Source organism: Danaus plexippus, chromosome 10, assembly GCF_018135715.1.
Source record: "Danaus plexippus chromosome 10, MEX_DaPlex, whole genome shotgun sequence".
In the NCBI taxonomy this organism is placed as follows: Eukaryota; Metazoa; Arthropoda; class Insecta; order Lepidoptera; family Nymphalidae; genus Danaus; species Danaus plexippus.
In genome coordinates this window covers 6,093,525-6,119,384 of record NC_083543.1, presented here as the reverse complement: position 1 = coordinate 6,119,384, position 25,860 = coordinate 6,093,525, and the positions used below count along the sequence as shown (strand labels likewise).

Below are 25,860 nucleotides of genomic sequence, written 5' to 3'. Positions count from 1 at the left end.
TTTGTATATGTTTAAGTGCTTTATTTATTTTTTTTATGTCACAAACTACATACTGCGACTCTAATAGTCAAGGTTTCCGTTGGACCAAAAGTTCCATTCACAACATCGGCATATATAAAATCTATAATTACAAACTATTCTTTATTGTAAAATTTTATAGCTCGTTACAACAAAAGAAAAATACATTAAAATCTAAATTCATATACAGATAATCCTTACGTTGACGAGAAAAAAAAACGAATAGAAAAAAAAAAACAAAGCGGTTTTTTTAATGGAAAAACATGACGTTTATCACAATGTTATGGACACGAAGATCCCCAGTAAACTATCAAGTATACAGTTAAAACGATAAGCAATGAGTTTCAAGAAAGCAGAAGGTCGCAGCAAAAGCCACCAAACGAACGCAGTTTGATGTCGGCCAGCACAATGAAAACCTTGTGCCTTATTGAAAACGCTAAACTAATATCCATTTATACAAAACATTACTTCTCTTATTCTATGGCAGTACAATTTTACCCTTCATGATGACTTCGCAAATGTTGTCAGCTTTTTATACGATATACAACTTCGTTGAAATATATTTAAAACACAATTTCCATTTTAGACCTCAAGATAAAAAGTGTTGTGAGTTAATCATTAATTGGATGGTATGCCATTTATATAAGTATTTATTGCAAGTAATTGAAACTCATATAAATGGTATAATCGATTGAGAAGCATGTTGTGCATTAATGGAATGTGCACGTCTATAACATATAATACAATATAATTATTAAAAAAAAAATTATACGATTTCATTAGCACACTAGAATTAGAATTAATTATTTAAACGTACGAAACAGTCATAGACAAGATTTATGATTTTATTTTAAATACAAATAATATAATTGATGATACATTTGTTTTATATAAATTTAAAATATAATCCGTCAAGCCATTGTCGTGTCGATGGTCCCGCCATCTTGTGTCGTGTCGATGTTACTTCATCAAATAAAACCACAATTCTTGTTAACAAAATCCTCATCGAGTTTACAACGATATCTGTCAATACGTATCTTCGTAAATGTGTAGTCATCTATGTGATTGTTAGTATGCAATTTATTCCCAAAATATAATTAAAACTATACGATAATTATATAATTTCATAAACATACATTTCCTTAGACATCGTTAATACTTTACACTACTTTAATGATATTCAAAGCAGTTTAGTAATCTTCATATGAGACAAATATAAAGAGCCGGTATCATAATTATTTTTTAAGATCGATTTAAAACGAGGCACCTAGTCGATAAGCAATATACCTGCTAAAGAGTAAGCATAATTTAAATGTAAGCCATAAATACTGCACTTCATTGTAATATTAGAAAGACGCGATACGACACGATCGAGGACATATGACTAATTTCTTTTAGTAATTTATTTCATATCGTGTAAAGGACACTTAAGTAGGGCCCATCGTGTCGTGTCGTGTGACAAGTGTTTAAATACTACACAGTGACAAAGAGCGTGACAGAATATTGATGGACTAATGGATCCAGCCAACAACGTAGCTGGGGCTGCGAGTGAACTGGCTCACGCGCCGGACCCTTCCACCTGCGGCAACGATATTGGATGGTTGGTGACAAATATTGGCTCAAGTCACTATTATGACAAGTGAAAATGACGTAGTTGGTCCAATGTTGGATCATGTTGGCCTATTGTTTGTACAATATTGATTTACAGAATTGTATTTTATGTGTAATCACGTCAAATGTATATAATTGTATAGTGTTATGTTGAGGATTTTAATTGCAATATTACATTCTGCTTAACACTAGTTCAATCCCACCTCTCAAATAAGTGTCGGTGAAGGTACGTGAGGGAACTCACCATGTGTCGTTTAGAATTCTAAGCGCCGCTCTGGCTCCGGCGTTGTTGGCGTACTGTAATACACACACGCACACATTTCAGGGCTTTATTATATACAAATTGATGTTCGCTATAAAACACTGATTGTTAGATTATAAGTTCCAACATGTTTTAAAGTCAACATCATTACAAAGGGACTCTGATTAACTATGTATGTAAATATAACTAACACAGAGGATTTCGCAATCTTATTATTTGTGGGTAGATTCTAATATTCATGCTTAAAATTATAAGTTATTCCATACATCGCATTCTGTTAGTTCACACAATCATGCGTGAGAGTTAATCAACACTCATGGTACGGGTCTTAAATGCAGAGTAAACAAAAAAACATCAGAGCTCGACCTCTGTAGTTCCGACCCCACGGTTTTATCGAAGGTCTATGTCTATGCAGCAAATACATTAGCTAAGCTGTAGCGTAGCTGTAAAACCGTTACTGGTTTCGAAAAAAACACGATTTTTATCGTATTTAACAGCACTCGCGCCAAATACTTTTAAAATTTTACCGATTTTTTGGCGACGATTCTATATTTTATCATTTTTCTCTATGCTCCCCTCTCGGCTAAAAATTAAATTGTTATCGGTTAAAAAAAAAAACAAATAATCTGCTTTATGTAGTATGGACTCTAATGAAGATATTTAGTATACTGACAGAATAAAAAAAAAAACAATTTTGACGAAGAAGTTCTGTTAAGTTGATAGATTTACTTCACAAGTTAGTGAAGTATTTGAAGTGACTGGGTGCGGTTTTATCAATATTTATTATAAATAAAACAGACATTATGACTCTCCATTCATAAAACGGCACCTCTATTAGATAATCAAATCAATCGACACTGTAAAATAAGCTTTGGAAGCGAAGTTTGTTACAGGCGGCCGTGCCAACTAAACCCATGATGGCTGACCTTTATAAGTTCTACTGACTACGAGCCCCTTTTTGCAGGTTGTTAAAGAATCTGAACTGAAGTCGCAGCGTTAGGTCTTTCCGTACTGTAATTGAACAAAAAACGTGACCGTCTTGTCACAACAAACAGCGAAATTGATCAAACAGCGAGCTGGGTTAGGATTGATCAATTTCACAAATGTATGATGGGAGCATGATGGTGTGAGCCTTACTCACAAGTGGGTAGCGGGGTCTATATCTGGCGTCCTCGCATTAGGGAAACCGTTCTCATTATCTGTTTCCATTATAGGTTTATCGTTAATTCTTCGCTCGCTCGTCGGCGTTGGAGTCTCAGCGCTAGGGGGCGTTAGGTTGAAGAAGCTAGAGTCGACTCCGACCGGCGGCGGACGCCCGCGCGGCAAGCGCAAGCTTAGCGATACGCTAGCCCGCTTTTGTAATCGGCAATCTGATAATATCGATATAGTTTATCGATTGTATCGTGTTATGTTCGATCCCTTTTCTCGTGTTTTATATAAAATAATCGATTCAGTGTATGTCGATGTGGTGGGGTGTTTTCTTCTTCCATTCTCGATCGTGGCTCTTCCGTGAGCAGTTACAAAATTGTCCTTTTGTATGATTAATGTTAATAAGCGAAGATGTAATGCCTCAGTTATATCGTGCTCTATGATCTATAATCTATGATCTATGGTATGTGTTTACTATAGTGTGTGGAGCCGACGCCCGCGGACTCGCCCCGACGCCCCGCAGTGTACTAATGTAACTATCGATGGCAATGACCGTCCATGACTCATGGGGAATATATTTTATATGAATATTGATCTTATGAATGTTTGTATGTTCTCATTCTACATCTAGATTGAATATGGAACAACGAAGGTGAGTTCAAAAAAAAAGGCTGTACAATGTAATAATTGTATAAAACCTTGTACTCTGCACACTAGATCCAAGGACTCTATATCAATTGTTTTCAAGCAAAGAGCTCGAATGTTTTACTTCATTTGTTCAGTATTCGTCTCTACTAGGATAAATGTTTAGTACATAAGAAGTTTTGTTGTCAAAATATTATTAATAGATTTTTTTTCTTTCTCTCAATGTCTCTCTCTCTCAAGCATCACATGTGCATCAGTCTTATATTTATCACACCCTAGTTAAAAATCTGAATAATTCATATCTTTTTCGATTTTAACACAATATTAACCTTTATGAAAAATGTAAAACAGTGAATAATATAAAATTATTTTAGGAACTGAAAAATATGTTTAAAAAGTTATGGAAGTCATGGCACTGAGATGGATAGATATTAAATAAACAGTCACAAAGGACTCGTTAAACTGATATCTGTGTTAACTGAATATACCAATTCATAATAATTCGAAATTTAAATATATTAAACTTTAGTACCTTTCAAATCATATTTGAAACAATGCGATGCTATTGGCGTATTCTATCACGAACACTGGCCGGTTACATATGACGTAACCTGAGCGATTCCAATATATAAAGGGCGATCGACGGTCGCGAGTCAGTCGCTTGTCGACCGTCGCGGCGTGAACACATGTACTCACTTCTGTCGATGTTCCTCTGCAGGTGAGAAGCGACCCGGTGGCGAGCGTCGCTGTACTCGAGATGCAACCCAAGCCGCAGCAGCGTGGGATTCTGCTCCACCAGCCGCGTGATCTCCATCTCCGTCTTGTTGCCCAGGACTTGCGACCGCTGAAAGATTTTAAATAGATATTCGGTAAAAGATCAATCTATAACTTGATACTTATTGATTTATGCCTTGAAAAATTTTACTTCATTGAACTATTTTTACAATATGATTTCGATATATGCCAAAGGATCGTGAAATAAACTTAACACCCGTAGCAAATTGATATAATCCGCTTTGATATGCTTCACTGCGGTTACATATCGCGTACAAAACATCTATTTTCCAATCAATTAAACAAAAAATACAATACAGATCAAATAACGATTGTGTGATATTGAGATAAAACCGTTATTTTCGGATATACTACGCGTTTCTAATTATTTTAAGTAAATACTCCCGACGTTTCGGTTCCTTTGCCACAACCGTGATCATGGTAGGACGAGATGATCTGTCATCGCATATAGTAGTACATCCGCATATATTAGTATTATTTTAATGACACTCTCGAAAGTCTGAGACCTCATTAATAGTTATATTGTTATTAATTATGGTCAAACCGGTGTACCTGGTTCGAAGCGCGGAACTCTTCAACGCTGGTGGTAGTGAGCAGAGCCTTCACCAACTGAACCACTCCCGCCGGGCTTATAAAGTTCGTCTCCACGTTAACCACACGCAGCGTACTGTTGACTTCCAAAGCATCGGCCAACAGTTGGGCGGTACGGTCGTTGAGGCCGACATTCACCAGCGACAACACCTCCAAATGCGTATTAGTTTTGAGACTCTCAAATAGTTTTTCGAATTTCTCGTCACTTATATTCTGTAATCGGGGACATTAATATTTAATATTAAATACACATCATTATTATATGTAAAATTATTACTAATATAATACTTATTAATATTACCTTAATATTATTCCAATTGAGATCGAGGAACGTCTGATCATTCTGTTTGACCCTGTCGATGGTCTTATCTGGGTCTGTGTCGTTGGGAGGATCCATTGGGTACACCTTGAAATAAGCACATAGAACTTGAGAGTACATGTAAGTTTAAATATATTATATTATATTATATTTATTAATCGTCTTTGAGCATACGACAGCTTTAAATATATGGGATGGTAGAAATGAATTATTTAGTAACTAGTCTCTAGCACTTCTAAGACAAAGTGTAAAAACATATCTATTCCATTGCACTATGCTTGCAGTATTTCAATAACGATGATACACAAAGACAAATTTAAGTATTCTTAGTACGAGTGAAATTCAAATAATAATTAATAAAATATTGATATATTAATTGTCAAATCTAAGTCATAATACAACATACCTTAGGAAGGTTACAGTTTTTAATTCCAATTTTTATCAATTGAAACTAAGGTCAAAAAGAAACTAAATCTTTAATTATCGGATCATATATTATATATAAAGTATATGGGTTACCTTGGGTTTAGAAGCTTTTGTTATACCGTCCCAGCCGAGCCCAACCGGCTGACCTTTGTTCAGTAGAGAGGCGTGGTACTGGTCTTGGTTCATCATAGAGTGGAAGCCCAAGATAGCTGGTGATTAGAAAAATACCACAACCATGAATTCAATTTAATTTTATATTAAAACTTGTAGTTAAAAAAAAATATACTGCGTACAGTGACAATGAGATTATGATACAAACATGCTCAGTTAATTTGTAAATACATTTACTTCTTGCTTCAATTTCAACGAAATGGTACATCCATAATATATTAGTCTACAAACAAATTATAAATTTATAATTTAGAACATTATTTTTATAAACAAGTAAGATATCAGATTGTAGAAACTTCTAGATTCATAAAAAAACGTCAAGCTACATTTTAACTGATTGTATATAAAGAGAATGTGTTAATGTCAAGACTAAGATCATCAATTAGAGGACTGGACAAATGCCAATCTGTCGCGAATTCCTAAAGAATTTTATTACAAAAGATTTAATATGAAACTTGTAAATTTCTTGCATTCGTTAAACATAGGGCTTTTGATGTGAGCCTGAGTTACATTCATTGAACAGTTGCTGGCAAGTTATAATATATTTATGAGACATATTATTAATTTCGTTCATCAATATATTTTTAATAGTTTAAAATTCTCAATTATGTCACCAATTATTTAATATTTACATAATTGTATTAAAAAGTACGTTGTCATAATACAGATTACATAATTATTACAGAACAAAAACTGTTGAGAATGGAAAAAAAAAATTAAAAACCATTAATCAAAATCTTGAAAAACCTATTAACATAGATTGGTTGACAGTCCTTCCAACAACACTAAAATACTTTCTAGAGCTTACTGGGTGGTCATATTTATTAAAACTATTGTAGAGTATATTGTAAAATTTACTAAGAAGAAAAATATATATAAGAGACTTCATAATAATTAGTTCTGCATGTCAACTTGCTAACTACATTATCCTCTAAACTCAATTAAACAACACAATATTTCATAAGAGAAACCAATATTTGCAAATTAAGACTTCCTCTTTGTCTCTCAGTAATTTATAGTGAAGTGTGAGAACGTAAAACATATAGTAGTCTACAATATAATTTTCAGTTTTCTCGAAAATATATGAAGGTTTTAATGAATCACCAGTAATTAACTATGTTTTTAACGTTGCATCAACATTCATCCTTAAATACATTAATATACAAACCCTGGCAACTCGGAAATTGTTTATAGTAACACTTATCTGCATGTTATACCTGCAAGATCAATAATCTCCTCCTGGGAGGCGGAGCTGAGTGCCTGTTCATATTCATCACCCAGATCTATAGTGATTTGCTCTTCAGCATCACGGACTTTCTCGGGGGGCGGTGGTGGAATCCACTGAAAATTATCATATTTATATGAGCTTTTTTGGCTGTGTGGTTAAAAGTGATTGGTGAGTAATTAGCAGAGGTTCTAGTTAATTACTGACTGGATAGTGCTTGCTTATAATCTGACGAACGTGGAAATGAAAGTCCCAATAAAAGCCTTTTACTTGTGCCTTAAAAATACCAAATTCTCAATTGAAGAAAATATATTTGGACGGAGGAGGAATCAATGTAACTTTTGCTTAATTTCTTCAAAGCCATTCTGATCTAAAGAATTGTACTGATATCAAACTAAATTAGAATACTGTAAGCTATTTTGGTTTATGAAATGTAATCTTAAGTCTGATTATTTTTTTTTAAATTTACATATCACAATTTCTAAAAGCAATCAGCCAAAACAATTTTATTTATAAAAAAATATATATATTTATCTTTGAAGTTAGTGGATGTTAATGTAATATATTACCTTTTTACCCCTTACAACACCGGGGACATATGGTTTGACTTCCGGCCTATCGGGTGTTTCTAAGGCTTGCTTGTTTATGTGTTCGATTAATTTCTTCCTGTTGAGGGGGCCGGTGGGGTCCTTCTCGCATGCATAGTTATTCCGCTGCGAGGGAGGGAGAAAGTTGTCCTGCAACATATAAATCATTTGATTAATAATTTATTATTTTTTGCATACATTAGTAATTTTTATGGTCATATATAATGATTTGATATGTTATGGTAAATTTTATACAATATATACAAAATAACATTCATAACATAATATTTCATATTCATAATTAAAATTTTATGTTGTATTTTACATGACATAAGATTATTTTTGTAAACAAATAAGGAGTTTACATCAAATAGTGTAAGTTATACATTAATTCTGAGTAATAAATAATCTTTTTTTTTTTCATTTAATAAACTTATCATATCATTGAATTAATTAATCATGCTGATTAAATATTATGTTATATATCAATTATGATATTACCAATAAATGCTACTCAAAAAAAGTAATAAAAAATAATTTGTTTAAGTTTAAAAGATAGCCTATATATTATTGTCTATTACACAACCTGTGCATTATGGGAAGCACTTCATTATGTATTCATAAACCAAAAATGCCTTACATATTTTGGAAAAGACCTGACACTCCTGAACAATATAACTCAAACATATCTAACAATCACTCATGGAAACTAGCTTTCTAATGGAAAAAATAAATAAAATTCTTGTAATTGGTCTATCAATTTCAGACTTATGATGCCCCAGGCAAACACACATCAACACGAGTCTCATAACACTCCTCTTTTCATGAAGAGTTAAAATAAAATAAGTATTTATAAGATGTGGTTATAATTATAAATAACCTTTCAAAGTAATCATTATAAAAATATCTGTGGCACATATCTTAAGCGAAACAATAAGAGTAGAACTTTAATTTAAAAGTGTAATGGTCAATTTATAGAGCAAACAGAGCATGCGAAATTATGCAAATTCACAATAAATCTTTATAAGTCACAAGCACTAAAAATCCTATGTGATTGAGTAAATCTAAATGACAACAAAAATTACATTTGACAGATTTGGAAAAAAATTGTATAATTGAATCTATAATCTTGTTACAAATTATTTAGAAAAGAAAATTTTATAAATTAGAGAAGAAAATGTATGTAACAATACTGTCTGGAATACTGTCTTGAATAATGGGAATTTTAATATCACATAGAAAAACATTTTATATACATGCCTTTGTAATTTTATACCCAATTATCACTATTGCTGCTAAGTTGACGATGATTAGATAATGTTCAGGGTTTTTCAAGTAACCTTCATTGGTTATTACAGTTGTTAATGAGTTGTTATTAAATAAATTAAATAATTTTATTACTAATTAATATTCATAACCTTTACTAGGACATTGTTGTAACATTGTAACAATTGTGACAATGTTGTAACATAACATTGTCCTGTAGGACAAATTTAGTCTTTCATACAGTAACATATCATCATTCTACTCAAATCTAATTAAAATGTCTGAGTCACTATAAAATTAATAATTTAAGTAACTTATTAGGAATTGAGGTTGAATCTTATTGTGGTGAATATTTTGGATAAGTAGCGAATTATACAAAGACTTTATGACATATTGTCAAATCAAAAATTGTGATTTTACCAATCATTTAAGTGCAAACTAGAATTATTTTGGTTATAAACACAAATGAACTGAATAGAATGAGTTCTACTCAACTCAAAGAAAGTGTATTTGCAAATTGAGTGTAAAATTATTTCATTATGTAGAAAACAGGATCACAAGATTATACAAGATATTACATATTATTATTAACATAACAGATTTTTCTACTGCATAACATCAACATGTCTTTTATATAACCAAACATAATTTACCATGTAAATTTATGTTTGCTAATTTATAAATATAAATAAAAATGAGCTTGAATCATCACCTGATTAAATATTAATAGAAGTATTAAGTGTATCTTGTTGCATTTACGAAATGGATTTTTATCCAATCTTCAATGGTTAATAACCGATCACACTCAGTACTTACATCTGGATCAACTTCTTTAGCCAACATGGTGAGTTCCTCTTGTGATAACTTGGACAGCAACTCATCAACGTCAACCTCATCGTACGCCGACAGCTCGCGTCCATAAAGCTTGGCCGGCGTCGTCATTGTTGTCGTCTTTGTACTGGACGACTTCTGCAAAACGCAAATCACTACACTTAACACTGAAAAATCACTTTTTTAGTAATACAACAAAGATTAGAGTTAAAACTTCAAACATAGATTTGACAGCGACACCACACCCAGTGTTAATTAATCGATAAATTTCATGGCTACAGCCTTATAAAGTTACTCATTTAAGTGTTCGTTAATATTTCTCAAATTATATAAATATATTATACGAATTCTTCCTTACATCTTAATATTCTATTAAATTTATTTAAAGTATGAACCTCGCTTGATACTTTACTGCTCAACTAACGAATACGGACTGGAACAGTACGTAAAAACACAGTAAGAAGAGGAAAAGAGACCATGATAGTTTGTCACAAGTGTGACAAGGAAAGTAAGTTGCTAGGGAAGTTTGTCAAATACTGAAAAGAAAAGAATAAATACCGGTTTCTTATCAACTTTTTAGATAAAAAAATTAAAACGATAAACGAAACAACTTCATTTCATATTAGCAATAATAATAGTTTTGACATTTCTTATATATTTTTGAAATTAGATATAATATTTCTTATTTTTAAGATAGGTATTTCACTTTTAAATTACTATTGACTCAGAACCTTCTTTTTAATACAATATGCATTCTAATATAATTGTTACACGAGGTCACAACTCATGACTTTTTGTGTATCGCACTTTACCCACAATGAGAAGATTACGCCATTGCTTATATAAAGCCTCACCTTGATACTACAGTATTTTTTCATTTTGTTAAATTGAAAAGAACCGTAAGTTAAAAAAGATTTTATATATATGACTTTATATAATAGAAATCTTCAGAAACGTAAACTTTTACAATAAGGACCTTCTAATTTATTAACACAAATTTGGTTTACAAGGTATTTTAATTCCCATTAATATTAGATACGTAATTTTAACAAACGTAATAAATATCATATTATGATATAAAACTATTTATTATATTTGTGCCCTCTCATTTATATAAAAGGATGTAATTAGACGTGGGTGGGATGATGTTCAACGTCAAGCCAATAAAATAATAAAACTGTTATGATTCCACGTACCTATTTTCCATTTCTTTGAACTAAATAAATAAATACAATGCATTTAATGCTTATTTTTATATATTCTAACAATAATAAGTCAAATTGCTATAAAATTCAATAAAAATCTCCTATTAGTTATTCAAACGCATTTGTAAATGGTTAAAACAAATGAGGACATTTAAAATTAATTTAATAATAGCTATAATAGTATTTTTTAATTTTACTTCATGTTTATTTTTTAGTGGATGTAGTTTTTTAATTTATAAACATATATTTAGATCTTCACGAGTACCTACACATTTCAATATAACTATGGTTTTTTTTTTATATACTATTGGATTTATTATAATACATTTTGATCACCGTCTAGGTTACTTTACAGAAACCGTGATAACGGGCAGACAAAGTGTCTGTCAGTTAATCGTGTTTTTTGTGATCTCTAGCGATTTCTCAGTATTTTCACGTACTGCACTAGCGTCTAGTGGTGTGATTACAAAAGTCCGAGTTGCCAGTCATACACTGCCTTGAAATAATGACTTTTTTAATTCAATGTCAAAAACTCCCCTTAGTAAAACGGCAGGTTGTCACTCAACTGTTAGTGACTTACCATGGATTCTACAATGCTCACAAGTTACAGGCGGTTATTTGATGGTAAGATGCTTCTTTTTGCGACGGCCTCTAGATTTTGAGAAACTCGTAGGTATGGGGGTACCAAAAACAAAACCGAGCAGATGGTAGCTAAATGGCTAGTGTGTTCTGATTTCCCATTGATACCTATCTTAATATATATATATGGGTCTCTTATAAACAGTAGTACCTAGAGGAATGTTAGGATTCTTATTACGATCACGTCAAGAAAAACTGAAATATTGTTGCCGTTGATTGTATAGTGTATTCAATGTTAGTATTAATTAAATTAACATGAATAAGAAAGAAAAACGTTTTAATTATTATTGTGATAGTGTGATCATGGGTTTAGTCGTAGCAGAGCAAAGAGTTCACGATTCGAAGTGCTTTAAGGATATATCAGCGATAACGGAGAACACTGGTGAACCTTTTACAACTCCATGTAGTTGTGTATAGAATTCATCCTTCCTTAAAAAATAGCACGATTTTAGACAATGCTAAAGTAACTCTGTGTATTCTATAAACACAGTTTTATCCTTTAGCTTTCTTTTTGTTATCTACACTAAACAACAGGTAAACGAGTAAAACATAATGATTGTACATCGAAACTCCAATACTGTCTTTGTCTATCAATTTTAAAAGTTTAATGTTATTAACAAACTGGTAGGAATCCTTCACAAATAAATTTGTCCCCGGATTTATTATAAAGTATCCTTAATAAGTTTAGCAAGTTTGTATGTAGGTGAATAAATCTAGATCACACTAGGGCGTAAGGAAACATTTCATTAATGAAATTTTGGTAACCCATATGATTTTGATGATTTTGCGCAAATTTGATTTTTCGATTTCATGTCAAATTTAAGTTGTTGTAAAGTAACCAAAACGTTGGGTCGGATAGCATAAACGAAAACCATAGTTTCATGCAACTTGTTAAAGCTAACAATTATGTAGTGGTAAAAAGATTCGTATGAAATTAGAAAACTTTATAATAATAGTATGCGAAAGCTACAAATAATTATGTTTTATGATATTTTATAAATTAATTTTCTTAAATTTAAGACCTTAGCTGAGAAATGAAAAGTGAATATGCAGCAACAGATGACAGCTCTGAAAACTTTTATCAAGGCTATTTTGGTTACGTAAAAGTGAAAATTAGAACTATATTGCAGCAAAAAAATACTTGTAATTTTGTAAACACTGTCCAATATTCTGGTGGTTTATTTAATATTAAATTTTGCATTTCTCATTATCTAGTCCTTAAACTTTATGATATAAATGTTTAATTAATTACACTTTAAGTTGTTGTCATTAATAAGTCTGGATATATTTAATACTATGTTTGAATTTGATTGATTCGATAAACGATTGTTCCTGTTGACCACGCTACGTTGGCACTTTAACTGGCGTCTCGCCAGCCTGCTATAATTGGTGGTCACCACACTAGAGACAAACGGTATTCTTAGCTGCACTCCGGCCACTGGCCTTCCGAACGACATAAATGTTATTCCGGAACAAAAAAAAAATAATTTTATTGTTGTTTTATTGCACTTGACCTACAATCTAGTGATGGACTTGTCCAGCTTACCGATTTCTGTAAAGAGTTTACAGATTATGATGTATGTTATTTTTTTCTGTTCTTGTCAAATGTCACATGACATTTTAATATTGTCTGACGTGAAGTCCAAAATAATAGTTTCAAAATGTCACTGCCGTATGGACCTCCGGTTTTAGTATCTCCTTTGATCAGGGGTCTAAGATTTGGACTACTCTTTGCAGGTATAATTTATGGTCGTATTAAACAAAAGAGATATGAAAAACAAGAAGAAATTTGGCGTGAAGAGGAAGCTGAGAGAAAAATCTTACGAGATCGTCAATTAGCGAAATTAAAAGCCAGAATCGCTATCGAGGAGAATGAGGCTTTGAAAAAACTAGAGACTGGAGAACTGTTTGAAGAATTATAAAGTTTGTGTAAATCAAGCATTATTAACATTATTAAAATTTTTAACACTGAGAAATGTTTCTTTCTGTACAAAATACTGATATTATGTTTTAAATACAATACATATGAGGTTGACATAAAAGTTTCAATCAAGATATTCGAATAAAAACTGCATTCAAACCACGTGTGGATGTATGTTACTTTCCAACAAGTTGAAAGTCGCGAAGTTTTCTCCACACCATAGCGCGTTATCATACAATTACTATTGTAGGCTCCGAACTGCTTGTAAATTCACAAGGTCTCAACTTTCTACCACATTGTACACATGTTATTAAGATGAAGTAATTCATACGCTTGGAATTCTTAATGTGATGAATGGGCGACTGAGTTAACAAATAAACTGTACGCTTTTCAATTTTAAATTAAACCTCTTAAGAAGCAGTTTTACCTTTTTTAATAACATCTACAAAAAGCTGATTTTAGCTCATTGACTTATCTATTGGTAAACTTTTAAGTAGCAAGATAAATCGGATTTCTTTAAATTAATAGATACACTACATTACAATAAAAAAAAATATTTATCTTTTTAAAAATACTTGAATATTATTATCAGGTAAGTGCGTAATTTACAAGACGACTTTATAAATTTACTTCCATAAAAAGAATTTTTGAAAAGTTGTTAAATTAAATTAATTGATTTCGGAAACGAGTCGGGTTTCACGGGTTCATGAATTAGAATGATCATTATATTTTTAAAAACTGAATTTTTTATATATTTTGGTATAATGTATTCACATAATATTTATTTACGTAATTTAATTTATTATCTATTAGATAATAGTTTACTTATTATTATTGCTAATATACATATCGTTGTTACGTAATATTTTGCCGGTTGCCGTCTAAATGAAAAAACTTGTTAACAATACGTATAGATATAAAAGTTGCAGACATTTTAATCAATTAGTGTATACGAATGTATGTGCAATTATTCATGCTTGCACATATGCCAGGAAATCTAGTAACCCATTCACACAAGACGGATTTATGATTTATTCATGAACTGGTATCGTCAAGACACTTAACAGTATGTTTGCATAACTTCAAAATACCCTCAAACAAGTATGGCCCTTATTTATATGTTGATAAAAGCGATATTTTTGTATATTTTTAATTTTCTACGATGTTCCTTAACCAGTGCAGCTTGACATGAGGTGCCTTGTTACTCGTTAAAGCGTAATGACAGAAGATTTCTTTGTTTACCGGTTATATTACACAAGTGGCCGACTCACAAACTTTAATTCGCATAGTAAATAATACTAGTTACTCCAAGTAAGCAATCAATAGATAGTATAGATAGTAATAGTATTTGTATTCAGATTAATTTTAATTAAAAAAAAAACTAGCTAAATTAATGCAACGATAGAACTATGGCGTCTATTAAAAATTACAGCTTATAGCCGTCACGCATCGTCCAACATGCAATCATAATTGGTTACGCAGCTAAATTGCGATGGAGCCATTTTACTTTATTCCTTATTTCTATTTAGAAATTTCTATGAGTTGATCTCTTCAACGATGTCGTAATTTATTACAGTTATTGCGATATTACTATGCTACCTAAACGAATTATTTATTTTCATTAATGTAGATTTATATCTATATAAGTAACATTATAATTTATACTACCTATAGATAGCGCAGCCATCTTAAAAACTAGTAAAAGTATCATGTTATCTGTTCTACTTTGCACGTAACGAATTGATTACTTTTACTTTTTTCTTTACGTCTTTCTTGTTATGGTATTTTAGTAATCTTACAATTAGTAGATTTTTTTATATTTCTGTGTTCGGTAAAATACAAAGAGGTTTTTTATGTAGGTATCAAATTCTAGAAAGCACCTATGGCTGTATAAATAAAGAGTAAAAGCCTAGTTTGACTTAATTTGAATCCCAAGTTGTAACATCCGAGATTCATAGTGTATTCCGAATATATTAAATTTAAAAAAGCTACACGACACAACCAGTTTTGTCGCGTTAACAATACATCATGCTCTCTTAACTGTAAAAATTTCTTTTTAAACGAGTTTCTTGTATGTCGTTTTTTTTTAAACATTTTTTATTACATTGTTAATAGATTTTTCATTTATGAAGTTTTAGGTAGTTATTTTCATGATGTCTTGAAGTACTAAGTTTAGGTATGCTATTGAAAATTATATTACCTAATTGAATTCTTAATGAATAATAATTCTAGGCGGTATTCAATATTTAGGATAGGAAAATGTAAGTTTTTAAGTTATTGGGGTTTATTCCTATTTCTCATAAATATTTCTGCGTTATAAAAAGAGCTTATCGTCTATTGAAATTCAAGCCGTAGACTAATAGACAGTCCAAACAACTCCATAGACAAACACAAAGACAGACAAAGTTAATTTATCCTGTCTTACAAGAAATGAAAAACACTTAACTAAATATAGACATTTTGAATCATAAATAGACATTTAAAAATAATTATACTCCTAAAGAACAGTAAGTTTGAGTTCACAATTTTATGCTCATCAAATGCCGGAAAATCAGCAGTCGATTGTAATCGATTGGCCACGTCACATATACGGCTATTACAAAATAGTGATGGCTTTAGTTATCTGTCAGTATGAGAAAAATGAGTCAGTAGTCACTATGAGAAAAACTTCAATATGACAAAACAAAAAAAAACAGGAACTAACAGAAATCTTAAATAAGTGGTTATTTAACCCTTAATCAGGCCCCATGTGCACTGGCATTATAACATATTTTTAAATATGGTGTGTTCTTAATTTTTAGCTGTATAATGTATATGTAAGGTCTGTTTTTTAAAAAATATTCAAATTAAGACAAAAAGTCGTCATATTATGCACTATGCCTCAGTTTCTGCTTAGGCATAGTGTATAATACGACGACTTACTAAGTATAGTTATTATGTTAAGAAGCCCTCCGTCGTTTTATAATATGTTTCCATTCCCCTATTTTTGATTAGGAACTGCATAGTTTGAACTCAAATGGACATATTAATGTCGGATGAAAACATGACACAAATTGATAGATATTTGAAATGTTGTCCTGCGACGGAATATTTTATGGTCAACATGGTGCTGCGGCAATAAATGTACTGTTTTGTAAAAACTGTAGCGGTGACTTTATTTAAATCAATGATAAAAAAAAATTACTGCTAGAAGAATGTTATTTTTGTTAAAAAGGGGTAGAATGTTATTTTTGTTAAAAAGAGGTAGAATGTTATTTTTGTTAAAAAGGACGTAGAATGTTATTTTTGTTAAAAAGAGGTAGAATGTTATTTTTGTTAAAAAGGGGTAGAATGTTATTTTTGTTAAAAAGAGGTAGAATGTTATTTTTGTTAAAAAGAGGTAGAATGTTATTTTTGTTAAAAAGAGGTAGAATGTTATTTTTGTTAAAAAGGACGTAGAATGTTATTTTTGTTAAAAAGAGGTAGAATGTTATTTTTGTTAAAAAGGGGTAGAATGTTATTTTTGTTAAAAAGAGGTAGAATGTTATTTTTGTTAAAAAGAGGTAGAATGTTATTTTTGTTAAAAAGAGGTAGAATGTTATTTTTGTTAAAAAGGACGTAGAATGTTATTTTTGTTAAAAAGAGGTAGAATGTTATTTTTGTTAAAAAGGACGTAGAATGTTATTTTTGTTAAAAAGAGGTAGAATGTTATTTTTGTTAAAAAGGACGTAGAATGTTATTTTTGTTAAAAAGGACGTAGAATGTTATTTTTGTTAAAAAGAGGTAGAATGTTATTTTTGTTAAAAAGGACGTAGAATGTTATTTTTGTTATAAAAAAATAATAATAATTTACAATCATATTATTATTTCAAAATTATCTCTTGTATAATTGTAATGGTGTCCACATCATACTACCGTCAAAGGTGTATAGGGCATATAATGACAATTTTCTAAGAATAATGATTTTTCCCAAAATGAATAGTTTAGTAAAAAATGTTTAGCTTCATACGAAAGATACAAATTTTGGTTATCAAATAAAGGTTTTATGAATTAACAAAAGACAAAGATCACTTATAGAACTCCAAATACGTAGGTGGTCGATAAGTCGTACTATGCCTGATTAGGGGTTGAAAAATAAATCTCATCTTTTCCTTCCATGTATAGAGCCTCAAATATAAAGACGATAATCAAAGTCAGGTGTGATTTATATGATATGTATATAATTATGTATAATTTAATTATAAAAATATCGTCCACTTTTACTAATAAATATTTGCCATACATAGACTATTTAAGCAAAAAAAAAAAATGTTTTCTTAGGTAAAAATGAGAAAATAACAAAAATATATGTTCAATCAAGACCTTCCTCTTTTTATAAAAGCCAGTAAGTGAAAAAAAAATTGCTTTTGTACTCTGTGTTTTCGTACAACATATACCTACTCTATATAAGTACATCATACCATTAAAGTAGAATACAAAATTCATTATACTATGTATCGTCGCCATCGGCCTATCGGAGCCCACTGCTGAACAAAGGCCTCTTCTCTCATGGAGAAGGTTAGAGAGTTAATCACCACGCTTGCTCAAGGCAGATTGGCGATTTTAAATAAAATTATAAGTCCAGGTTTCCTCGCGATGTTTTCCTTCATCGTCTGTTAGTGGTGTCTAAATACTGGTAGAGAGTATTCTATGTATATCTATCCATACATATTATAAAATAAAGTACCCCGCCGCGTCTGTCTGCCTGTTCGCAATAAACAGAAAAACTAATGCACCAATTGTTAAGCGGTTTTCACCACTCGATAGCGTGATTCTCGAGAAAAGTTTTAATATATAATTTAATAATAAATATAATAAAAAGCCTACACCAGTATCTTTAAAATACTCTTTAAATCATTTAAATCGGACGTACCATTTGAAAGTTATCATAATATAAGTTTAATAATTCTCAAAATTAAATAGGTTATTTTATATTTTTGTTACGAGCCCGTGCAAAGCAGGGGCTAGTACCTAGTTGTATACAAATGTCAGTTTAGAAGAAAACAAAAAATTCTTCTAATTTCAAACAAAATTTAAAAACCTCTCCTTTTGCAATTTTGTATTAGTTCTATAGGACCATTTTAATAATTGGATTGCCTAAATACTTGCTTAGATGGTAAAGTTATTAATTGAACAATTAATATTGAAACAATTACTAAGTGACTCATTGTGATGCAATTTTCCCGTCTTTTAATAGCACTTAGCTATTAATGTAAATAATTACGAAAATTACTTTGTTCGGAAACAATATAATTAAAAACGAATTCTGTTAGTTTGTGTTTGTATAACTCTTCGAGTGCTTCTGTTTTCAAAAATATTCTCCCATTGAAATTACCTTCTTTTAAAATCTAAAGCAATGGTTTAGGACCTTTTGGAATATTTTTTATTTTAGTAAAAATGAAAATAGAAAATTAAGAAAAATATTTAACGACAGCAACAAGATTCAAATTTATAAAACATTTGGAATGCATCATTCCGAAGGTAACAAATTATACTATCACGATATTACAGAGGTTGCAGTTAATAATACTATTCGTATCATTAATTTTTCATTTTATATTCTATATTTGAATTTAAATTCAAGTCTTTAACTTAACCTTACTTTTAAGTTAAAAGATAAATATCATATCGTACAGTATCATTTAAAACTTTTCTTTTACAAAGGCTGATTCACACGGTGTTGGTTCTGAGATTGAAAATACTCAAACAACTTTTGTTTATTTTTATAGTTTTGTTAAGAACTCATAAATTTTGAATATTGATATAAATACGCTGTGCTAGATTCAGCCCGCGTTATACTTGAACACGTTCTTTGTGGTTAATATTACAAGACATAACCTATAACCTACTCATAGACAAATACATATATTATTTGATCTGTCAAAATTATTAACAATCATACAATTACTCATACAATTATTATTTTTTTATGTAATTGTCATGTTAGCTGTGGACTGTGGTCATCATGACTTCTGTAGTACATAGTTTACTTTCGCTTCACGGTTACAACAAAGTCAGTTACTAAGAAAAAGTTTTTATACTCAAGTTTAAAGATATAATTATAATATAAAAAACTCGACTGGCAAGTTTCGAAGATTTTCACGCTCAATGAGTAGGGTAATAATATTGAATATGACAATCAAAGTGTTTAGAAAACTGTCATTAAAAAATTTCTAGATTACTTTTACTTTAATAACAATTTTTTATGAGGCCGTAAATTTTGTGCCTTGTGGCTATTTTACCGTTTCATCAAACTGATGAAATATGAATATAAATCCGCTTCAAAATTTTTGCTTTGTGTCATTATTAAGAATAATTTAAGGTTATGATATCTATAACAATGAATACCGTGTCTGTGTACATCAATAAACGTTGCTACTGTGAAACCTCAATGTATTAACTACTACGGAGAAACGTTATAGTGAGTTATTTTCAGAATGGTTTCCTTCTTACTATAAATAATTGCTTTAAAAATAACTAATTGTTTTGAAATACACCTGCTGCTAGTTCATAGTTAATACGGCTTCGTTAATAATCCTTTAGAATTTTAACAATTTATTCTTCTGTGTTAAGATGAATGCTTCTAAAAAAATAAAATAGAGTAAAAATGAGTTTGGATGATCTCACGCAACAAGAGAACAAAAATTTAAATAAACAATACAATAGGCGGGCGAGCCCGACGGTCACATTCAAGGTTTCTGACGCCCACTCCAAAGACTAATAAATATTTTGAGTCATTTCCTATCTTAATGTAGGTCTAGGTACATTTAGCAGATAACTCGTATCAAGTAGTCGACATCAAAGTAAATTGGAGCGTTATGACTGATTTCTGAGCCTTGGATGTCACTAGTCTTCTAAATCGAGTATCATTAGAATCTCAATCATAATTTTGATGTCTTTCAAGTGTCACGTATTTGTTGGATTATATATTTTTGAAACTCTCAATGCTGACGATGTTTTGTAGATAAATAAGATATATGTAGCAGATTAAAGATTTGTGTAAGCAATATGAATGAAAAATGTTTTATACCTGGTGAAACTGGATAGAATACTTGAAGCTAAAATATAACTTATCGTGAAATGAAATTAAATGTTCATTACATAATGGTTTTTTTTTATTTATGATATGGCTTAGTAATAATAATACTTTTTTAAAGAATTGTCTATAAAATCTAAAAGTTAATATAATTTAGACGATAACTTATTAATTTTAAGAACTATTGAATTGATTTTATTTTTATATATGATTTTTTTTAACAAATGAAGGGTTTATAAGTAACAGCTATGATTTAAAGTGATGTGTGCTAGAATTTTTTTATATTATTTCTCTGTTGTTTTACAACGGAGATAAAAATTTTATTTTACACGCAACAACTAATGGCGATGAAAATTTATAACGAAATATATATCTAAAAGTAATTATAATTTTACAACTTATTATAATATCTTAAAAGTATTGCTTCTCTTAAGATTTTTACGATCATTTTAAATCTTCCGACATTTTTAGATGTCGTAAATTACATACGTATATTTTCAGAGAAATATAACCTTTAAGTTGTCACGACATAAGAATTAGAAATCAGTTGTTTTTTATTACTCACTTTGAATTAATTAAATTTTAATAAAATATAACCTTTCGGTCTGACATTTTGAAACTTTGAAAGTTGGAAATGATCAAAAAAGGTTACTTATAATTATTAAAATAAAATGAATTTTATCATCGACAGTATAAATTCGTTTTTCTAAACTGACAATGATAAGTGTTCATTGTCATGAAAGGTTCATTGAATATTAATAGATCAATTTTAAGTACTTCGTAATGATCTTTACAACAGACCATGGAGGCTAACTATTGACGCATCACATACCCAATGTTACCAGCATTGAAATTTTATAAATAGTCTACGAATATGCTCAATGATGATTTTAGTCTGTATTTTGAATATAAATATCTATAATTTTAATTATGAATATCTATAACTTTAATTATAAATATCTATAACGTTTTATAGATGTTTATAACTATTTAAAACCATTTAAATAAAGGCTTTTATGCTTAGAAAATATTACTTCAATTATTAGTTTTAGTATGTATTTGCTAAGCCTCGGTAGGTTCTACTATCGTATTGAAATAAATGTGCGTCTTCGGCAGCGTAAGCATGAGAATACTCGAGAATCTTTTTCGACACTATAGACAGTTTCAACACTCCCCTTTATTTAAAAGGGTAATGAACTTCGTTAGCTATTTTGCTCTGAATCATACGAGTGCTGACGTGAAAGCATCTTCAAATCTCTTTTCGATGAGATTTTGCTAATTCAGTTGCGCCAGCTCATTAACGAGACAGTCAATAGCACTATATTTATTATCAATATATCTAAAATACACTTTATAAACAGAAATACGTATTTTAAATGCTATAGTTATTTGGTTACAAAATAATACATGCTCTGTTATTTAATCAATAAGCAGATAAAATTTTTGGTAATTGTATTTATATCCTGTCTATTTTTATCCAACCTTGCTTGATATGATATTTATAGCGCAGCTTTTATTTGATTTCCAAAAAAGTACCTATCCCGCGGGGCGGAGCGGGACAGTCTATTTTAAGCGGCCGCTCGCTAAGTTCAAGAAAGTCGTTACTGATAGGAGGTTGTGCCATGCGATTTCCAACTCTATTATTTTTAAAGATTAGTTTCTTACATTTAAGTGATGCTAATATTAATTTTTATTAAATTAAAATTAACTATTTTCTATAATATGTTTCGAACACATTTCAAATCTGTGTCTGCAAAACCTAGGATGTGAATAAAAAAAATAATGTTTTGATCTATTTTTATAACTATGCATGTAACCGAATAAGTTTTTGTCTTGAACTGAATCGTTGAAACTTAATTCTGAAAAATTTGAATTTATATATCTACAAATGGATGATAATAGAAAAAAACGGATAACATTTATCTTTCTCCGAGTTTTATAATATTATTCAGTTGAATTTGGATCGAGAACGTCTATGTAATTTGAATATTAAACACGACAATGAGAAGGAATAACATTTAAAACTTGCAGTATCACAAAATATAAAAAAGTAAAACTGGTAGTAGGTACATTTAATACAATGAGTATGTTTAATGAAAACAGTAACAGTTTAAAACTGCAAAATATCTATGTTTTATTCTTTCTATAAAAACAGACAAAATCTGCACTTTAATTATAAACTACTTATATATAAATTCTATACTATCTTTCTTATTTTATCTAAAACAAGTCTGATATAAGCCAGATACGTTTATTACACATAATTTATATGATCAATATTTAAGTTAACTGTTGTAATTTTCTACATAATTTACAAAAAATATTCAGCTATACTGATCATTTATAAGACTAAGTTTAAAGATTATTTCACTTAACTCAAGAACCATCTTAGACGAGTTCCCCTTCTTATAAAAGAAAGGTTGATAAGTACCTAATTTATATCCATAGGTAAATTAAATTAAAAATAAGTTCCAGTTTATCCCTCATTCGCAAATACCTAAACGTTATAAGATTTAATGATCTTTAATTTTGAAATTTTCCGTAAAATATAAGCTACTAACTGAAAAAAAAAGTCAGCGATATTTTACTGAAAGTGAAATGTATTCGAAAATAAAATCATATTCCTCATATTCGTGTTCCATTCCAAGTACTGATAAATTCGCATTTATATAATAATGAGGAAACACTTTTTTAAAATGTTAAAATATGAAATAATTTGTAAATTTTGTTATGTTTAATTTTTACCATGTCAACGTTTCTCTGTAGTTCCGCTGGGGGAAATTATAATTTCTCGGAAATGCAAATACAGCGTATAGATCATAAAATTTTGTATTTTGGCTCACAAACATAATGTATTTAGTTTGGTTGTCTCAAGCAATTAGCGCTTTCGTCGCCTGTCATCGAGACACATCTTCGCTGTTTGATGTATAACTATGAGACCAAAATTCATTCACATGAAACTATACCGTATTGCGTTTAGTTAGACGTCATTATTGAGTGCATAATTTCACACTACCTTCGCTCATACGCCCACTGTAATAAGGAAACTACGAAATACTGTGTCTTGGTCTGACAATTATAGCTCCCAGTGTAGAGCTATTGAGTGCTATAGTTAAATATTTGTGGTATTAGTTAGCCGAGGTGTAAATCCCGACAATATGGCTTGTACATGCAATAAGCTGTGTATTAAGTCTGTTTTCCAAACACTGATTGTATATTGCTGTACGAAATTTAATATATGAATAATAAGACAACTTTGAATTAATTTGAATTTGTATGAAATAAATTTAATAAATGTAGTTTTATTAATACGTGTAATAACCTCAGCAGTTCTTCTATTTTTTATAAGACAAAAATGATTTCACGAAGTATTGGGCCGTGTTAGGCATATTTGATTTCCACACCGATCAGTTGTGGCAAGCACTTAGACTGTTGATTGTTGAAGGTTGTATTCGGAAGATTGTTCTCAGGTGTGGCAATGACATTTACCTATTAGAAAATCCACCTTTGAACTTGCAGACGCCTGTCAGACAATCGACGTGCAAGTGGGTTAGCGAGGTGTAGCAAGGAATGTCCTATTTGTAGCGTTTCCACAAATATAAACATTGGCTTTGAGGGCGCCAGTGCGTTCACCCCGATGGTACACACCTACAACTTTAGAGATGCCCATACTTTCAGTTTTTAAAGCTATCCATTCCAGTTCTATTTGCATCAAATATATTATGCCTAAGAAATATTGTTTCATATTCCTATCTCAAAGTTAAAGAAATATTATGACGAAAGTTTTTGTTGTTTTCTTCATTTTGACTGTTAAATTTCTGTATAACATTAAGTTTAAAATAAAAATACAACATTAACATTAAAATAATTACAAAACAGTTATTGATATGTATAAAAGTTATTCTGTTATTTTGTTATTTTATATACTTTTATATTTTTATTTCTGTTTTTTATCTATACTATTTTCTTGCCTCCCTTAAAATGTTTAATGTTTAATATTTCAACAGTCACTAAACACTGTTTGAGGAAAACAATACAATGTTTCAGGATGTAGAGCACCCGCTTAATAAATCAGCTATATTTACCTACATATTCTGCTTTCTAATAATTTATGGTTAATAGATTTATTAAAATTTGTGCAATAAAATATCACATTTTGTTATTTTGTGATCAAATTTGATTTGTTTAAATGAAACTAGTATTATTCGGATATACTACGACGAGATGTCTGCCCGTGATCACGGTTGCTGCAAAGTAACTGAAACGTCGGGATTATGTAGTTTTTTAAATAATAAAATCCGCGTAGTATATCCGAATAATACTAGTTTCATTTAAATGAATAAAACTCGCGAAAATCTTAGATCTCAAATTTGATTTGATTAATTTTGTTACAGGACTAATCATCCGATTATTGGCATATTAGTTCTTTGAGCTGCATTAAATTTATTTACGTTGCAGTGTTGCCAATGTATTGTGATATTTTTCCCACCTAAATTAACAAAATACATAACAAATGAAGCTATGTAAGTGTCGTAATGCCGTCAGCGAGTACGCGAATAGAGCGAACGTGAAAACATTTGAGTCACGGCCTTATGGAGTCCTTCAATAAACAAATGTAACAATATTATAAAAAGTTAATTACATTATAGTAATTAAAATAGACATAGTATATATAATAACATTTTTGTTCTAAGATAATATTCAATACTTCTGTCGTATAAATAATTGAAGATTTACCGAGACTTAAAAAAAGACACTAAAAGTTAATGTGTTTAAAAAATTGCAGAACCAAATTGAAATAAACTTTTATTTTTCACAGGGGGCTTTGTTAATATAGAATGTCACTTACCAGTACTTGTACCTAACGAGTACTTTGCCACGATCATCAAAAACTTTATTTTAAGGAGACATTAGTATTTATCATGAGAAGTGCTATCACATCATATCGTGCCACGTATTGGAAATAATAATTAGATATTATCATCTATACAAGTCACAAAGTCACGATTTTAGTCGCACGACTTCAGCCATCACGGTTTCAGATAGAATTACATTTGGCATGGCGTATTGTCTTTAATATAATATAAATATGAAAGTGATTTTGACTTTGAATTTTTATAATATATAGTTTGACTTTGATCGTTT

The 25,860-nt window shown here is 30.2% G+C and overlaps 1 protein-coding gene across 10 annotated transcripts in view; it reads right to left on the bottom strand.

The window, feature by feature from the left end:
* Window positions 1–25,860, bottom strand: part of LOC116766655 (tropomodulin-1) — a 42,823-nt gene continuing 16,963 nt past the window's right edge. For 2 of the 10 annotated variants that reach the window (XM_061521716.1, XM_061521713.1), the window contains exons 2-12: window positions 9,882–10,034; window positions 7,782–7,949; window positions 7,205–7,328; window positions 5,910–6,025; window positions 5,373–5,477; window positions 5,033–5,284; window positions 4,382–4,529; window positions 3,033–3,261; window positions 2,818–2,902; window positions 1,874–1,926; window positions 1–1,597 (exon numbers count right to left, since the gene is read on the bottom strand). In XM_061521716.1, the coding sequence (XP_061377700.1) occupies window positions 2,860–2,902; window positions 3,033–3,261; window positions 4,382–4,529; window positions 5,033–5,284; window positions 5,373–5,477; window positions 5,910–6,025; window positions 7,205–7,328; window positions 7,782–7,949; window positions 9,882–10,034 (1,338 nt within the window). In that variant the 3' untranslated portion in view covers window positions 1–1,597; window positions 1,874–1,926; window positions 2,818–2,859. Of the gene's footprint in view, window positions 1,598–1,873; window positions 1,927–2,418; window positions 2,475–2,817; window positions 2,903–3,032; window positions 3,262–4,381; window positions 4,530–5,032; window positions 5,285–5,372; window positions 5,478–5,909; window positions 6,026–7,204; window positions 7,329–7,781; window positions 7,950–9,881; window positions 10,035–10,254; window positions 10,353–25,860 lie in introns of those variants that run through there. The other 8 variants (XM_061521717.1, XM_061521715.1, XM_061521719.1 and 5 more) reach the window with 8 other exon arrangements.